The following is a 15,204-nucleotide window of genomic DNA, read 5'->3' as shown; positions in this document are numbered from 1 at the left end:
CCTACCAACCCTCACCTCTCATTTTTCATAAAAACATTTTCCTTCGTGCGAAACACACCCTTAGTGAGAAGTCAAGTGCTGGATCAGTGCTTCACCTGTTGCTTGCATTGAGAGCTAAGGGTGATTGATTACTTTGCTTCTTTTTAATGGTCCCGTAAAGAGAAAGTCATAATATGATTCTTTTAGCTTCTGTCAATCTAAACCAAGCCCTTCTTCTTTATTCTGACTTAAGATCCGCTATTCAAAGTTCATATAGACCGAGTAGAATTAAAAGATTTATATAATTAACCCAACTAGTTTGGAATTAAGGTGTAACTAGTTAACTGATTGGTCGCATAAGAAAGAACACCCTTCTAAATCAAGATCATAAGTTCCATTATTGGGTAATAAATTCTCTTCACTCGCTTTAATATCCACATATAACAAATAATATTGCTACAAGCATTCAACTACATCTGACAAGATCTGACTTTCTTTAACTTAATAAGCTTGAGAAAAAGATTCTCCGTAACCACCTATAATAATAATAGTAATAGAAATTCCATAAATGATGGCATTACCCACTTGGCACAAAATTTGGCCAGTTGACATCTTTAAGATACATAATAAAGAAATTGTAATTTCTTTAATTAACTTGATCTATTTAACAAAAAGAATGACTACTGCACTTAAGAAAAGGAGGGGTTGACTCTGCTGCCGAGTTCCGGACTTTGAGGAATGGGAGCAGCTTTGGAATCAGCCTAAGTAGAAGTAGGGTATCAACTTGAGCCTAAACCCATCAAACCGCCCAGAGTTTAATGGGTCGGGTTACAACATTTTAGCTCATAAGTCTATTTGGGCTGAGTCCAAGTTAACCCATTATTTTTTATAGCTCATTCTAACCTATTAAGTAGCTCAAATACAACTCATGAAACTCACCCCAAAACAAAGGAATTTCAACCTAACTTATCTAGAAATTTACTACTTAGTTGCCACATCATCAGTTTTTGTATCTAAGTTTAAAAATGAGAATCAAGGTATTTAAGTTTTAGGGTGTGTTTGGTATGACGAAAATGTTTTCCCATTTTTCACTGTTTGTTGCAAAAAATAGTTTGGAAAATTTTTTCTGCACCACCCCCGTGCAAATTTTTTTTAATTTTTTTTTTGTATTTTCAATTTTTTGTTTTTTCGTTTTTCTGCACCACCCACCCAACCCGCAAAATATTTTTCAACTTACACATTTTAAATACTAATTTTTTATTTAAGAAAATATATTTTGATTCTCAAAATACTAATAGTATTTATTTACCTTTTATACATAGGTGTATAAAAGGTAAAAATCTTTGTTTATGCAAGATGAGCGGGTTGAGCTATGACCCATTGTTTAGCCCATCTTGACACAATCCATCTTAGCCCAAGTACACTTTGGGCTGGATTGAGCAATGACCCATTTATTGACCTAACCCATTTTGACCCGCCCAAATTCAGTCCAACCCGTCCATTTGTCACCCATGTAGAAGTGGGTCACCCGTATAAGTAATATGGGCAGGTACGTCAGATGTAACCAATATATTTAGATTTCTCAACGAAGTCCTTTTTTCAGCAAAATGAAGCTCCTTAGTACAATCGATTTCAGTATGCCGGTTTAATTTGAAGAGAAAGAGGGCAGAAATCCTTACAATTTCATCTATTGTATTGCCTGAGGCTTCACATGTCTAATGTTTGAAGCTTTTGACACAATTTATCTCTTATATTTTGGGTCAGACTTATAAACTTAAACTTCATGCATATCAGGATCTTAAACATGATAATCTTATACATAATTACTATAGAAAACATATTTGAAGTGAAAGTTCATTATCGTAAAGCGGACGCATTGATTGAAATTGGTTTCTCGTCCTTTTTCCTAGCTTTCGTTACGACATCCGTCAGTGATGGAAGTGTGTGTAGAAAATACAGTAATCCTAATGAGTGGGGATATGACCAATTTATAGAATTTCTCATTTAATCTGGTACGCCCATCAAGTAACCGATCGGACAGACGAGATTTGTTATTAATTAAGGGCCTTAAGTTTATTGTGCCACATACATAATTGGAAACAAATCTAACATTCTCCCACTTGGCCCAATAATCTCATAACATTAATAGTTAATAATATAAACATTAGTTGCGCACAAACAAATCTCTTTGTGGCCATCATACATATCATAATACGACAAACTACTAAATTTGAGTTATGACAGTTATATATAATTTTGTCTACATATTCTCTTCCATATACTACAATATTAGCAACTCGTCGTACCAGGTCCATAAGGTATAAAATATTATGATCCACAATAATATCTCATTTAAACTTATCCTGTAATATCTCAAAATAATAATGCGTACACCATATGAGAAACAAAAAATTATTAATGTATATTAGAAACACATAAATGAACTTAGAGTATCAAAACATCATAATATATATCAATCATAAATACAACCAAGTCCATTCTATGTACGTACTCTTTAAATATTTTTGGTTGTAAATTTTTCGTTAACGAATCTGCGATCATGAGATCAGCCCTAATATGCTCAAGTGACACTCTTTGTTTTTGAACTTCCTCCTTGATGGTAAAGTACTTTAATTTCGTATGCTTAACACCTTTGGAGTACTTATTGTTCTTGGAGAAAAATACTGGTGCAGAATTATCACAGTAAATTTTCAGCGGCTTGGTAATGGTGTCGACAACCCCAAATCCTGAAATAAAGTTTCGCAACCATAATGCATGAATTGTGGCTTCAAAACATGCCACGAATTCTGCTTCCATCGTGGATGTAGCAATAACAGACTGTTTGACACTTTTTCATGATATTGCTACTTCAGCTAATTGGAACAAATAACCAAACGTGGACCTTCTAGTGTCAATACATCTAGCGAAATCTGAATCCGAGTATCCACCAACTTCCAAATGCTTGGATCTACTATACATGAGCACGTAATCCTTCGTTCCTTTCAGGTATCTCAAGACTTTCTTTCCAGCTTTCCACATACCAATTCCTGGATTACTCTGATATCTTCCTAACATTCCAACTGCAAAATTAATATCCGATCTTGTGCAAGTCTGAGCATATATCAGACTACCAATAAAAGAAGAGTAAGAAATTGAATCTATTTTTTTCATTCTACATCATTCTTAGGGCATTGCATGAGACTAAATTTGTCCCTTTTTAGAATTGGAACAATTCCCGCTGAACAATTATTCATGTTAAAACTCTCTACAACTCTTTCGATATAGCCTTTTTGAGACAAACGAAATATTTCTATTCTGATGCCTCACCAAGCTCCCAGCTGCCCTGTCTCAACACTACGCGACTGTGGTTCTTCCTTCGCGAATGTGGTGCTCAAGTTCCCTTGACTATGCGAACGCGGTATATACCTCGCGAACGCGAAACAGAAAATTCCCAGCTCCTGACTTTACCTTACACGATTGCATCTTCATCTTCGCGATCACAAAGAACAATTGAGGCATTAGACACCAACAGAAACCAAAAATGAAAACATCAAGAAACAACAACAACAACAACAACAACAACAACAACCCAGTATAATCCCACTAGTAGGGTCTGGGGAGGGTAGTGTGTATGCAGACCTTACCCCTACCCTGGGGTAGAGAGGCTGTTTCCAAATGACCATCGGCATCCTTCCCTCCAAGAACTCCCCACCTTGCTCTTGGGGTGACTCGAACTCACAACCTCTTGGTTGGAAGTGGAGGGTGCTTACCATCAAGAAAAATTGTATGAAATCAATCTGAAATATACACAAGTCCCAAAACATAATATGGACCTACTCGAGGCCTCAAATCACCCGTAACAATATCAAAATCACGAATCGTACCTCAAATCAAACTTAATAAACTTATGAACTTTTAACTTCCAAACCTTGTGCCGAACCATATCAAATCAACGCTGAATGAACTCAAATTTGCACACAAGTCCCAAATAACATAACAAAGCTATTCAAATTCCCGAAACCGCAATCCAAACCTGGTATAATTACAGTCAACTCCTGGTCAAACTTATGAACATTCCAAACCTTTAAATTGCCAACTTTCGTCAAGTAGTGCAAAAACCTTCTAGAAACCTCCAAATACAAAATCAGGCATACGTCCAAGTCCAAAATTACCATACAGACCTAATGGAACCATCAAAACTCCGATCAGAGGTCAAATACTCACAAGTGAAAATTTGTCAATTATTCCAACTTAAAGCTTTCTAGTTGAGAATCATTCTTCCAAATCGATTCTGAATCACCTGAAAACCAAAATCGGCGATTCACACAAGTCATAATACATCATACAAAGCTACTCAAGACTTCAAATAACTGAATGGAATAAAAATTCTCAAAACGACCGGCCGGGTCGCTAAAAGATTAATACTGCTGGAAGCATCAATATAAATACAGGCAAAGCAGGGATTAGAGGGGTGGAAAGAGATTCGAATGGCGATCTTATTATATCCTTCTCTATTCCTATCTAGTGTACCTCTAATAATGATACAGAGATCATAGCAGCTAAATATGGAGGGGAGTGATGCATCTGGCAAGGTCATAACAGATTTTGTTTGGAGCTGGACTCTCTCATTATGGTCAACATGCTCATAGAAAAGTATACTAACAACTTGAAGATGAAGCATACACTTAGGGATACTACTCAGATTCTCGACCAAGCCGAAGTCCAAATTACCCATTTTTATATAGGGAAGCAAATGTAGTTGCAGACTCGCTTGCCAAAAGAGCAGCAGTCAACGGCATCAGTTCATACTACTACTCTTTCCAGCATCTACCAAAAGAGTCTAAAGGCCCTTTTCTTCTTGATAAATGGCAATTACCAAGCATAAAAAGTAGATATGACAAAGCCAATTTCTTTGTAAGTTGATGTAATTTCTATTCCTTCATCGGAGAGAAGATGTAGATGATTAGGTCTTCCATGAATTTTTGAACACTGTCTTATATTACAGTCTTGTGTATATGGAAGGTCAGGTCTATGCCCCCTTCTTTTGTCATATTTAACTTCTATATACATGGTAGGGGTCAAGCCAAACCCCCCAATATCCAGGACACTCCAACCTGAGTGATGGCTTAAGATTTTAAAAAAAAAAGGTTTTACTAGCTTTCGGTTATAGCAACATCTTATATACCTAAAAAATTTTGCCATATTGATTTTGTTAAAAGGTTATGAAGATAGACTTGGCAACTCTTGAATCGATAACAAGCGATTAATACATTTGGAATAAACATCCGTAATAAATGTCATTGCAAATAACCATTGTAAGTGTCTGTTATTCCTACTTAAAAGGACTTACTGGTGGGAAATCCTTGTAGACAAGCTTATTTTAGACCATCCAATAATTATTTTGCTAGTGAACCTTTGCATCACCTAAAAATTGGTTGATACTATAGTGTAGTTTAGTATTCATAATTATTTGTTACTATGTTTGGCCAGTTGACTTCTTTAAGAGACTTAATAAACAAGTGGATTATGCTGAAAGAAATTAGCAGGCCTGAGCTCAAAACCCGAACTCAAAATACGATGTCCTTGTTCTCAATTTCCCTATCCCTACATCATAAAAGAAAATTGCAACTTCTTCAATCAATCAGATCCATTTACCTAAAAAAATGATGCTGCACTTCAGAAGTATAATCTATTACATTACCTCAGGCTCCACATGGCTAGTGAATCATCCTCTTGGCTTTGATCAGTATATGATCCTCCAGCGCATTTCTCAGACTTGTCATAAGGTGTCACCCACACATTGTACTTCGTAAGACCTCCACGGATTTATGGGTAATCATCATCACTTAACAAGGGACCTGTTGCAGATCCTGGGATTAGACAGTAGCCTATTTTATTCCCAAGCTTAGTTTTCTTGTTTGGGTTCACCACTACCATTTCAAAGGCTCCTGACCCTAGCTGAATCCTTGCATCAGATTTTGTTTTAGTTGTTTCACTAACAACTGTCCAATAACTCTTTCTTGGTGAACTTCTGTTGATCATGCGGTTAGTTTTTAAGTTATTTTTGACAAAGGAATTTTCATGACCGTCCACGCCCAGACCAAGGTGAAAAGGTAAAGAAATGATCATGATATGCGCCTAATGAGTTTTCTGCTATCAATGTACCATAGACTCCTTCCTTTATCTGGTTGTTGTGAGTATATATTGTTAATAATGTGTATTCAAACCAGAAAATCAGAAGACGTTAGTTTCAGAAAACAAAAACAGAAATTACGAGCCCACAAACTTCTCTTAAGGAATTTAATCCCCTCACAGTAGCTCAATATTTCGGATTAATTCCCTCCAGGATAGAACGAAATAACTATTCTGTGGTAGCGGCACTTCAAATCACAGAACTTCGGTAAACTCAAATAGCGGAGCAAATCACACAAAAATGCTTACATTTTTGCTTTGTAGAAACAATGCATAATGCAGATGTTAGAGGGGAGAGATTTTCAGATTCCGGTGGTGAAAAATGAGGCTGAGCCTCTCTATTTATAGCTAACAGCGTTGAGTCCCAACAGGTGCATGTTCGTTTGAAGAGGTATCTATTCGACAGAACTTCTGTTAAACAGAATGGCTAGCCGCGAATTTGACCGTTGGAAAATAATGCCGTGAATTTAATATTTTTTTCATGCAAAAAAGATTAGGAAAGGAAATATTAAATGACAAAAATGGAAAATAAATTTAATTCAAAAAATTATTAATCAATCATATCAATTGACCGAAGCCGAACAAGCGAGCGAGCGATGACGTCGGTGTGAGGCTTGCTCTCTTCTCAACTCTTTAAGAGCTAGAAGAAGTACCTCTATATATAAGCACAAGAATTTTCCTCTTCCTATCCAATGAGGGACAAAGTTCCTTTGTAAAAGGGACTAATTCAAAATTTTATTTCCCACCATTTTCCATTCACACTTCTTTTTGTTTAATTAAAAACCCTCAACAATCCCACAAATGAATGGGGAATGGCTATCCGGAAAAGCATGCATGAAAAAACGGTGTGATTCGCAAGTAAGGATTAATCGCATCTGGATAAGTAGGTTTCCCTTCGAACTTTCCGTAGTGAACATAGATATACTCGATCAATCGGTAGATTTGATATCTGTGAACACGTCAAACTTTGTCACACAACCATATGTCACACAATCAACCCTTAACCGTCTTTGGTTCTCATTGTTGTGTTCGTTTCAGCCATGAACACCGCCTGATTTTATAAGTGTGTAGAGAACTGGCCTTACAACATTCTCCTTGAAGCGGCTTACACTTCACACTTATATAGGTGATTCCTAAACGTGTTATCCCGTAGATACACTATTTGATATACCCCGTATCAAACTTAGAAATTATTAAAAAGCCTTAACGCTTTATCCTCGATACCGAACATTGTCTTCATCATGAGAATGGACCAAAGTTTTATTTGACAATGTTGAACCGTCACTAATAACTTTGTTTGATCTCCTTGAACCTAGATCTTGGGATCTCCAATCTTCTGGGTAGATTTGCGGCCACAGTGGCTTGTCCTGGGTCATAGTCCCATTCCCTTCGATGATTTATCATCCGCCTTTCTATTTAGGCCTTTTGTAAGTGGATCTGACACATTATCTTTTGACTTTACGTAGTCAATATGATAATTCCACTAGAGAGTAGTTGTCTAACGGCATTATGTCTTTGTCGTATGTGATGGGATTTTTCGTTATACATAACGCTTCCAGCCCTTCTTATTGCCTCTTGACTATCGCAATGTATATATATAGGAGCCACTGGTTTGGGCCAAAATGGAATATCTTCCAAGAAATTCCGGAGCCATTAAGTTTTTTCTCTAACCTTATCTAAAACTATAAACTCAGACTCTATTGTAGAGCGAGCGATGCATGTCTGTTTGGTTGATTTCCAATACATTTCTCCTCCACCAATATTAAACACGTATCCACTTGTGGACTTTTTTTTTGATGACTCTGTGATCTAATTTGTATCACTATATCCTTCAATTACCGCAGGATACTTATTATAGTGCAAAGCATAATCTTGTGTATGTTTTAGATACCCCAAAACTCGTTTCATTGCCATCCAATGAGTTTGGTCGGGATTACTTGTGTAACGACTCGGTTTACTTCTTGCACAATCTATATCAGCACGTGTCCAATTCATGATGTATATTAAACTTCCCAACATACGAGCATAATCCAGTTGAGATCTGATTTGACCTAGATTTTTTGTAAGAGCCACATTTACATCAATCGGGGTCTTTGCGACTTTGAAATCTAAATACTTGAATTTTTCAAGTACCATTTTAACGTAATGAGATTGAGACAATGCCAGTCATTGAGGAGTCCTATGGATTTTAATTCCTAGAATTAAATCAGCAACTACTATGTCTTTCATATCAAACTTGCTAGCAAGCATACGCTAAGTAGAATTTATATATGCAATGTCTTTGCTCATTATTAATATATCATCAACATATAAACATACAATGACTATATGATTTGGAGTGTTTTTAATGTAAACACATTTATCACACTCATTAATCTTAAATCCATTTGCCAACATTGATTGGTCAAATTTTGCATGCTATTGCTTAGGTGCTTGTTTCAATCCGTAAAGTGACTTAACAAGTCGGCACACTTTCTTTACTTTTTCGGGAACCACGAACCCTTCAGGTTATTCCATATAAATTTTTTCCTCCAAATCTCCATTTAAGAAGGCTGTCTTCACATCCATCAGATGGATTTCAAGACCATACACGGCAGCTAACGCTATTAGCACCCGAATAATAATCAAGACCTTCTCGTTGTCTAAACCCTTTTGACAACTAATCTTGCCTTATATTTGTCAATAGTACCATCAGCTTTCATTTTTCTTTTGAAAATCCACTTAGAACCCAAAGGTTTATTTCCTGGAGGAAGATCAATCAATTTCCAAGTGTGATCACTTAATATGGATTATATCTCACTATTGACTACCTCTTTCCAATATTGTGCTTTCGAGGAAGACATTGCTTCTTTAAACGATTGAGGCTCATTTTTCAACAAAAATGTCAGAAAGTCTGTTCCAAAGGAAGTAGTTTTCCGCTAACGTTTACTACATCTTGGATTTTCCTCATTAAACATATATTCCTTTGCTTCTTCTCGAGGTCGCTTAGAATTTTCACTAGACGACTCACAATCATTGTTATATGGATAAATATTCTCAAAGAATTCAGTATTACTGGATTTGATTACCATATTATTATGAATGTTGGAATTTTCTGATTTATGAATCAGAAAATGATATGCCTTACTATTTCTTGCATATCCTATGAAAACACAATCAACCATTTTCAGTCCAATCTTCACCTTTTTGGACTTAGTAACTTGCACTTTAGCCAAACACCCTCACACTTTAAAATATTTTAAGTTGGATTTCCTACCTTTCCTTTTTTTCATATGGAATGGATTATATTTTGCTATGGGGAACTCGATTGAGTATTTGGTTAGCTATAAGAATAGCTTCCCCCCACAAGTTCTGGGATAAACTCGAACTTATCAACAAGGCATTCATCATCTCTTTTAACATTTTATTCTTTCTTTCCGCAATTCCATTAGATTTCGGTGAGTAAGGGGCAGTTGTTTGGTGAATAATGCCATATTCCAAACACATTTCTTCAAAAGGAGATTCATATTCACCACCCCTATCACTTCTTATCATCTTGATATTTTTATTTAGTTGCGTTTCAACTTCATTTTTGTATTGGTTGAATGCCTCAATTGCTTCATCTTTACTATTAAGTAAGTAAATATAGCAATATCCAGTACTGTCGTCAATAAAAATTATGAAATACTTCTTTCCACCGCAAGATGGTATTGACTTCATATCGCAAATATCTGTGTGAATTAAGTCTAAAGGATTTGAATTCCTTTCAACCGACTTATAAGGATGTTTAACATATTTAGATTCCACACATACTTGACATTTCAAATTATCGCATTCAAATTTAAGCAATACTTCCTAGTTAACCATTTTTCGTATAGTTTTGAAGTTGACGAGACTCTAAATGTGCATGCCATAAATTATTTGACTCAAGTAAGTAAGAAGAAGCTTGAACTTAATTGATATCAATAGTTGTTGCATTCAACTTGAAAAGGACCTCAGTTAGGTAACGTTTTCCTACATACACATCATTCTTACTTATTACAATTTTTTCAAATCCAAACACACACTTAAATCTATTCTAGATAAAAATTCTAGTAGAGACCAAATTCTTGCGAATTTCAGGAACATGGAGAACATTATATAGAGTCACAACTTTGCCTGAAGTCATCTTCAAAGATATCTTCCCAACTCCTTCAATTTTTGCTGTTACGGAGTTTCCCATAAAGATAGTCTCGCCGTGCCCTACGATAACATAAGAGGCAAATAACTCTTTGTTAGCACAAACATTGCGAGTGGCTACAGAATCAATCCACCACTCCTTGGGATTTCCTACCAAGCTGCATTCAGATAGCATGGCACATAAGTCCTCCATTTCATTATTCTTTTCAACTATGTTTGCTTGACTCTTCTTCTTGTCCTTCTTCTGTGTACGACAGTCTATAGCCTTATGTCCAGCCTTTCCATAGTTGTGAAAATTACCTTTTAACTTATTCTTGCTCGGGTAATTCTTTGCTCCAAACGACTTCTTTCTATTTTTGCTTGTTGAAGCTTCCTCAATAATATTTGCACCCATTATTGTTGAATTTCCACGAGACTTCTTTTCTGCAGTCTTGTTGTCCTCTTCAATCCTTAGGCGAGCAATAAGCTCTTCCAACTCTATCTCTTTGCGCTTATGTTTCAAGTAGTTTTTAAAGTCCTTCTACATTGGAGGCGACTTTTCAATAAATGCCGCAACTTGAAACGCTTCATTTATGACCATACCTACAATCATAAATTTAGAATTAATTATATAATCAGTATCTTTAATACAAATATTGATTCGATTTATACCTTCGGCAATGAGGTCATGAACGACGACTTGCAGTTCTTGAACTTGAGTTACGACAAACTTATTGTCAACCATTTTAAAGTCCAAGAACTTTACGGCAACAAACTTCTTAAGTCCAGGATCTTCCGTCTTGTACATCTTTTCAAAAGCGTTCCACAACTCTTTCGAAGTTTCCATGACACTGTAAACGTTGTACAAGCCATCTTCAAAATAACTCAATATATAATTTTTGCACAAGAAGTCAGAATATTTTCATGCCTCCGTGACCACAAACCGCTCATTTTCCGGAGTCTCTTCTCCCAAGACTGGAACGTCCTCGCTGATAAAGCATTGCAGACTGAGTGTGGTCAAGTAGAAGAACACTTTTTGCTGCTAGCGTTTGAAGTCCATGCCGGAAAATATTCCGACCTTTCCTGTCAGTGCCATCGCCGGTGCAGGCGTTGTGCGACTTGAAGATGCAGTATCCATTGCAGTAGTGGTCATCCCAACAGAACAATTTTATTGTTTCGTACTTGTTGTCATTTTTCTGTAAAAGAAATTGACACAAACAGAATTAGTATCTCGGTGAAGTTTTTATATCTTCAAACCGAATATAAAAAATCGAGTAGAAAATATCAAGGACTTTAATCTCGGATTGAGTAGAAAGTCATAAAGATTTTAATCTCAAACTGAAGTAGAAAATCCGAAGATTTGAATCTCCAAAACAGGAGCAGAAAATCACTATGATTTTAGTCTCCCAAACGAGAAAGTAAGATGAACACAAAAATAAATAATAAATTTCTTAAGCTTGTTAATAATCTGTATTCAAACCAGAAAATCAGAAGACGTGAGTTTCAGAAAACAAAAATAGAAAATTCCGAGCCCACAAGTTTCTTGTGTGTCTTTAAGAAATTTAATCCCCTCATAGTTGCCTAAGGTTTCAGATTAATTCCTCTCAGAATAGAACGAAATAACTACTATGTGATAGCGGCACTTCAAATCACAGAACTTCGACGAACTCAAATGGCGGAGCAAATCACACAAAATGCTTACGTTTTTGCTTTGTAAAAACAATGTAGAATGGAGAAGATATAGGGGAGAGATTTTCGGATTCGATGGTGAAAAATGAGGCTGAGCCTCTCTATTTATAGCCAACAGAGTTGAGTCTCAACAGGTGCAAAGGATCCTGTTTGAAGAGGTATCTATTCGACATAATTTTTGTTAAATAAAATGGTTGGTCGCGAATTTGACCATTGGAAAATAATGCCGCGAATTTAATATTTTTTCCGCGCAAAAATATTAGGAAAGGAAATATTAAATGACGGAAATGAAAAATAAATTTGGTCCAAAAAATTATTATCCAAAGCCAAGCGAGCAACAATAATGGTGCAAGACTTACTCTCTTCTCAACTCTTTAAGAGCTAGATGAAGTGCTTCTATATATAAGCACAAGAATTTTCCTCTTCCTATCCAATGAGGGACAAAGTTCCTTTATAAAAGAGACTAATTCAAAATTTCATTTCCCTCCATTTCTTTTCCCACCATTTTTTCATTCACACCTCCTTTTGTTTTAATTAAAAAAAACCCAACATATATCGACCCCCTTGCTTCAAGTAGACCAGGTAAGCCAACCTATGATGATGATTTTGGATGTACTTTAACATTATTTCAAAATATTTACTGTAAGCTACTCAAACATTTTTGTTCAAAAATCACAAATACGTAACTTACAGTGACTTTGATGCTTCCACTTTGCCTGAATTCATAATCATTAATGTAGTCATAATTCCCTACAGTTGACACCATTCTCACCACCAGGCTCACCTCTGGTCTAACTTGTGTTATCTGCAGTTGAAAATTTTCAAATGAAGGAATAAGAGTGACCCCAAAATTATTTTAAGGAAGAACCTTATATATACTTTTCCTGGAATCCCAAGTTCTGTATGGCGCCACGTGATATCTCCAACTAACATAAAGTTCAAATATACAAATTACGTTAGGCATTTTCCCTGGAGTACCATCAATAAACTTTGCATTTTCTGGGCAGTCCTTTGATGCTTAGCTTGAAGCTCCACAGCACAAAGACCCAATCCATATTCGCCTTCATCGAAATAGGTCCTATAGTGCCAATCTTCAGTCAGGTCCATGTATGGTACAAAGACTTCTGACACAAATCCTCTGTACAAAACACTCCTAAATTCTTCCTTTTCAGCATTAAAGATTGATGCTACTGATATGCAGGGGCGGAGCCACATTGTTGGCTGCGGGTTCGACCGAACCCAGTAACTTTTGTTCAAACCCTGTATTTGTATTTAGAAATCTAATAAATAAGTACAAACTCAGTAACTTAAAAGGATTATAATCTCAAACTCATAAGGTTAAAATCGTAGTTTCCCCTCTGCTGATATGGTTATTCATGCTCTCATATCATAAGCTACAAGAAATTATCAACCAGCGAACCTAAATTCAGGAAAAAACATGTCATTCTTCAGCAATGCTTTGGTTTATCATTAAAAGCTATTCAGCATTTTCTTTTCTTTAAAAGCATAATATATCAAGGCGTTTCTTCTAATGAATCTAATCTTTACCTCACTATGTTTCCATCTAGAGTAAAACTTGGTCCATTTGGCTGCACTATTTTTATTCCATCTCATTGCAAGTTGGAGTGAGGCCTTTGTTTTGGTTCCATGTAATCGGTCCCATTAGCTTTGGGGACCGGGAGCATCAAACGATCAAGGTACCTCACAATTTTCATCTGATCAAGAACAACAGTTATTGTAATTCCCTCAATATATAGATTAATTGTGCCATCTAAGTAATAGCACATGACTTTAACCATTATGTTACTGCGTTCCTTTTCTCTCCATACCATCCAACAGCGGAACATTGGCACACCACCTCTTTTAGCTTTAGCTCTCTCTTTTTAATGGAGGATATAAATGGTGGATATGTGAATGGTAACTTGTTAGCAGCTTCCTGTCTTGAAAGGTAAGCATGGGGTAACCATGTCCATCAAATATTTTAGCTGATAAAACTGAAACACTCGATAAGTCTACGATGATTTCATGTGTTTTTTTTATCAATTCTAGCGATAACAATAGCTTGGCGAGGTAGGTTCTTGGTGGGATGATTGGCTGATATCCATGAAAGGACTAATGATTTCTCTGGTTCATTTAGGCCTACATAATGAAAGGTTACATTAAGGGGAAAAGTGGACTTTTTGACTATGGTTTTTAACTTATTGAGTTCAGATTGATTGAGAGGGTCCAGTGGGTGGTGGTAATCAAGGGATGATGTTGCTGTATTAACAAAGAAGAAAAAGAAGAAGATGAGGGAAATCTTGAAGAATAAAAGCATTATTCTTGCTATTAGAAAGTTGTAACTTGAGAATCTCAGGAAAGACATGAATCCTACAGTTGATATGGTTGATGAGTATTCTGATGATTTTTTGATGTTAAAATAAAAAAAGGAAAATCAAATGAAAATTCAGCAGCCACATATACTAAATGATATTGTAGACAGAATCCTGCAGCACCTTGACTTGTCTTTGAGGCCTCTGTCAAGTCAAGATTCCTACAAATAGTTGTGATTTTGGGACCTCAACGCATAAAGCAACAAGTGAGAAACAAAAGAGCTATGTCTAGCAATTTTGCTCGGACTCTCCGAAAATGTTGCCGGTGCATGTCGGATCCTTCAAAAATAGTGTAATTTTGGAGGATCCGACACGGGTGCGGCATCATTTTAGAGAGTCCGTGCAACATAGATGTATAGATAGCTGTAAGCTTAAGTATTTATTTTAAGTTAGTAAATTTGAGAGTGGTGTGTGAAAAATGTGCAATATACTGCCAAGTACTTCTTGTAACAATTTGAACTAAAGCATACTAGATCTGCCTCACTTCTTAGATTTCTTGGGATATTTCTTGAAATATATTTCGCACATTTGAGTCTTTATGTAAGTGCCAAATCATTCAAGTAAATTCACTATTATTTGTCTCAATATTTGTTAGACAGGTTTAAATTGAACGATAGGAACGGTGAGAATTCATATAACTTAATCGAATTTACTTGAAGTTGAGGCATAGTTGTTACTACGTGTGTGCATAGTTTGGAAATTTTAACTCTTCTGATTTTTGGTTCGGTTTTTCTCGAATTTAATTAATAAAATTTCGGATATCTATATGATAAGATTTCAGATGGGGTGATTTGTATTGGAACAATAGTCCTTGTTACTAGTAGTTATCAATTTG

General features: G+C 35.9%; 1 protein-coding gene across 2 annotated transcripts; it reads right to left on the bottom strand.

Moving 5' to 3' along the window:
- Window positions 1-10,119: 10,119 nt before the first annotated feature.
- LOC107769996 (uncharacterized) lies at window positions 10,120-14,351 on the bottom strand. 2 transcript variants are annotated; one of them, XM_075229582.1, is made up of 5 exons: window positions 13,546-14,351; window positions 12,689-12,802; window positions 11,253-11,504; window positions 10,981-11,159; window positions 10,120-10,911 (listed from the first exon to the last, which is right to left on the bottom strand). In XM_075229582.1, exons 1-3 carry the CDS (start codon window positions 13,609-13,611, stop codon window positions 11,256-11,258), a joined length of 429 nt encoding a protein of 142 aa, XP_075085683.1. In that variant the 5' UTR covers window positions 13,612-14,351; the 3' UTR covers window positions 10,120-10,911; window positions 10,981-11,159; window positions 11,253-11,255. The 2 variants fall into 2 exon arrangements, with proteins under 2 accessions (XP_075085683.1, XP_075085682.1); XM_075229581.1 differs by having other exon boundaries at window positions 10,981-11,504.
- Window positions 14,352-15,204: the final 853 nt, after the last annotated feature.

Source organism: Nicotiana tabacum, chromosome 14 (assembly GCF_000715075.1).
Source record: "Nicotiana tabacum cultivar K326 chromosome 14, ASM71507v2, whole genome shotgun sequence".
Classification (NCBI taxonomy): domain Eukaryota; kingdom Viridiplantae; phylum Streptophyta; class Magnoliopsida; order Solanales; family Solanaceae; genus Nicotiana; species Nicotiana tabacum.
The sequence above is the reverse complement of the archived record's forward strand: the minus strand, read 5'-3'. Positions and strand labels throughout refer to the sequence as shown.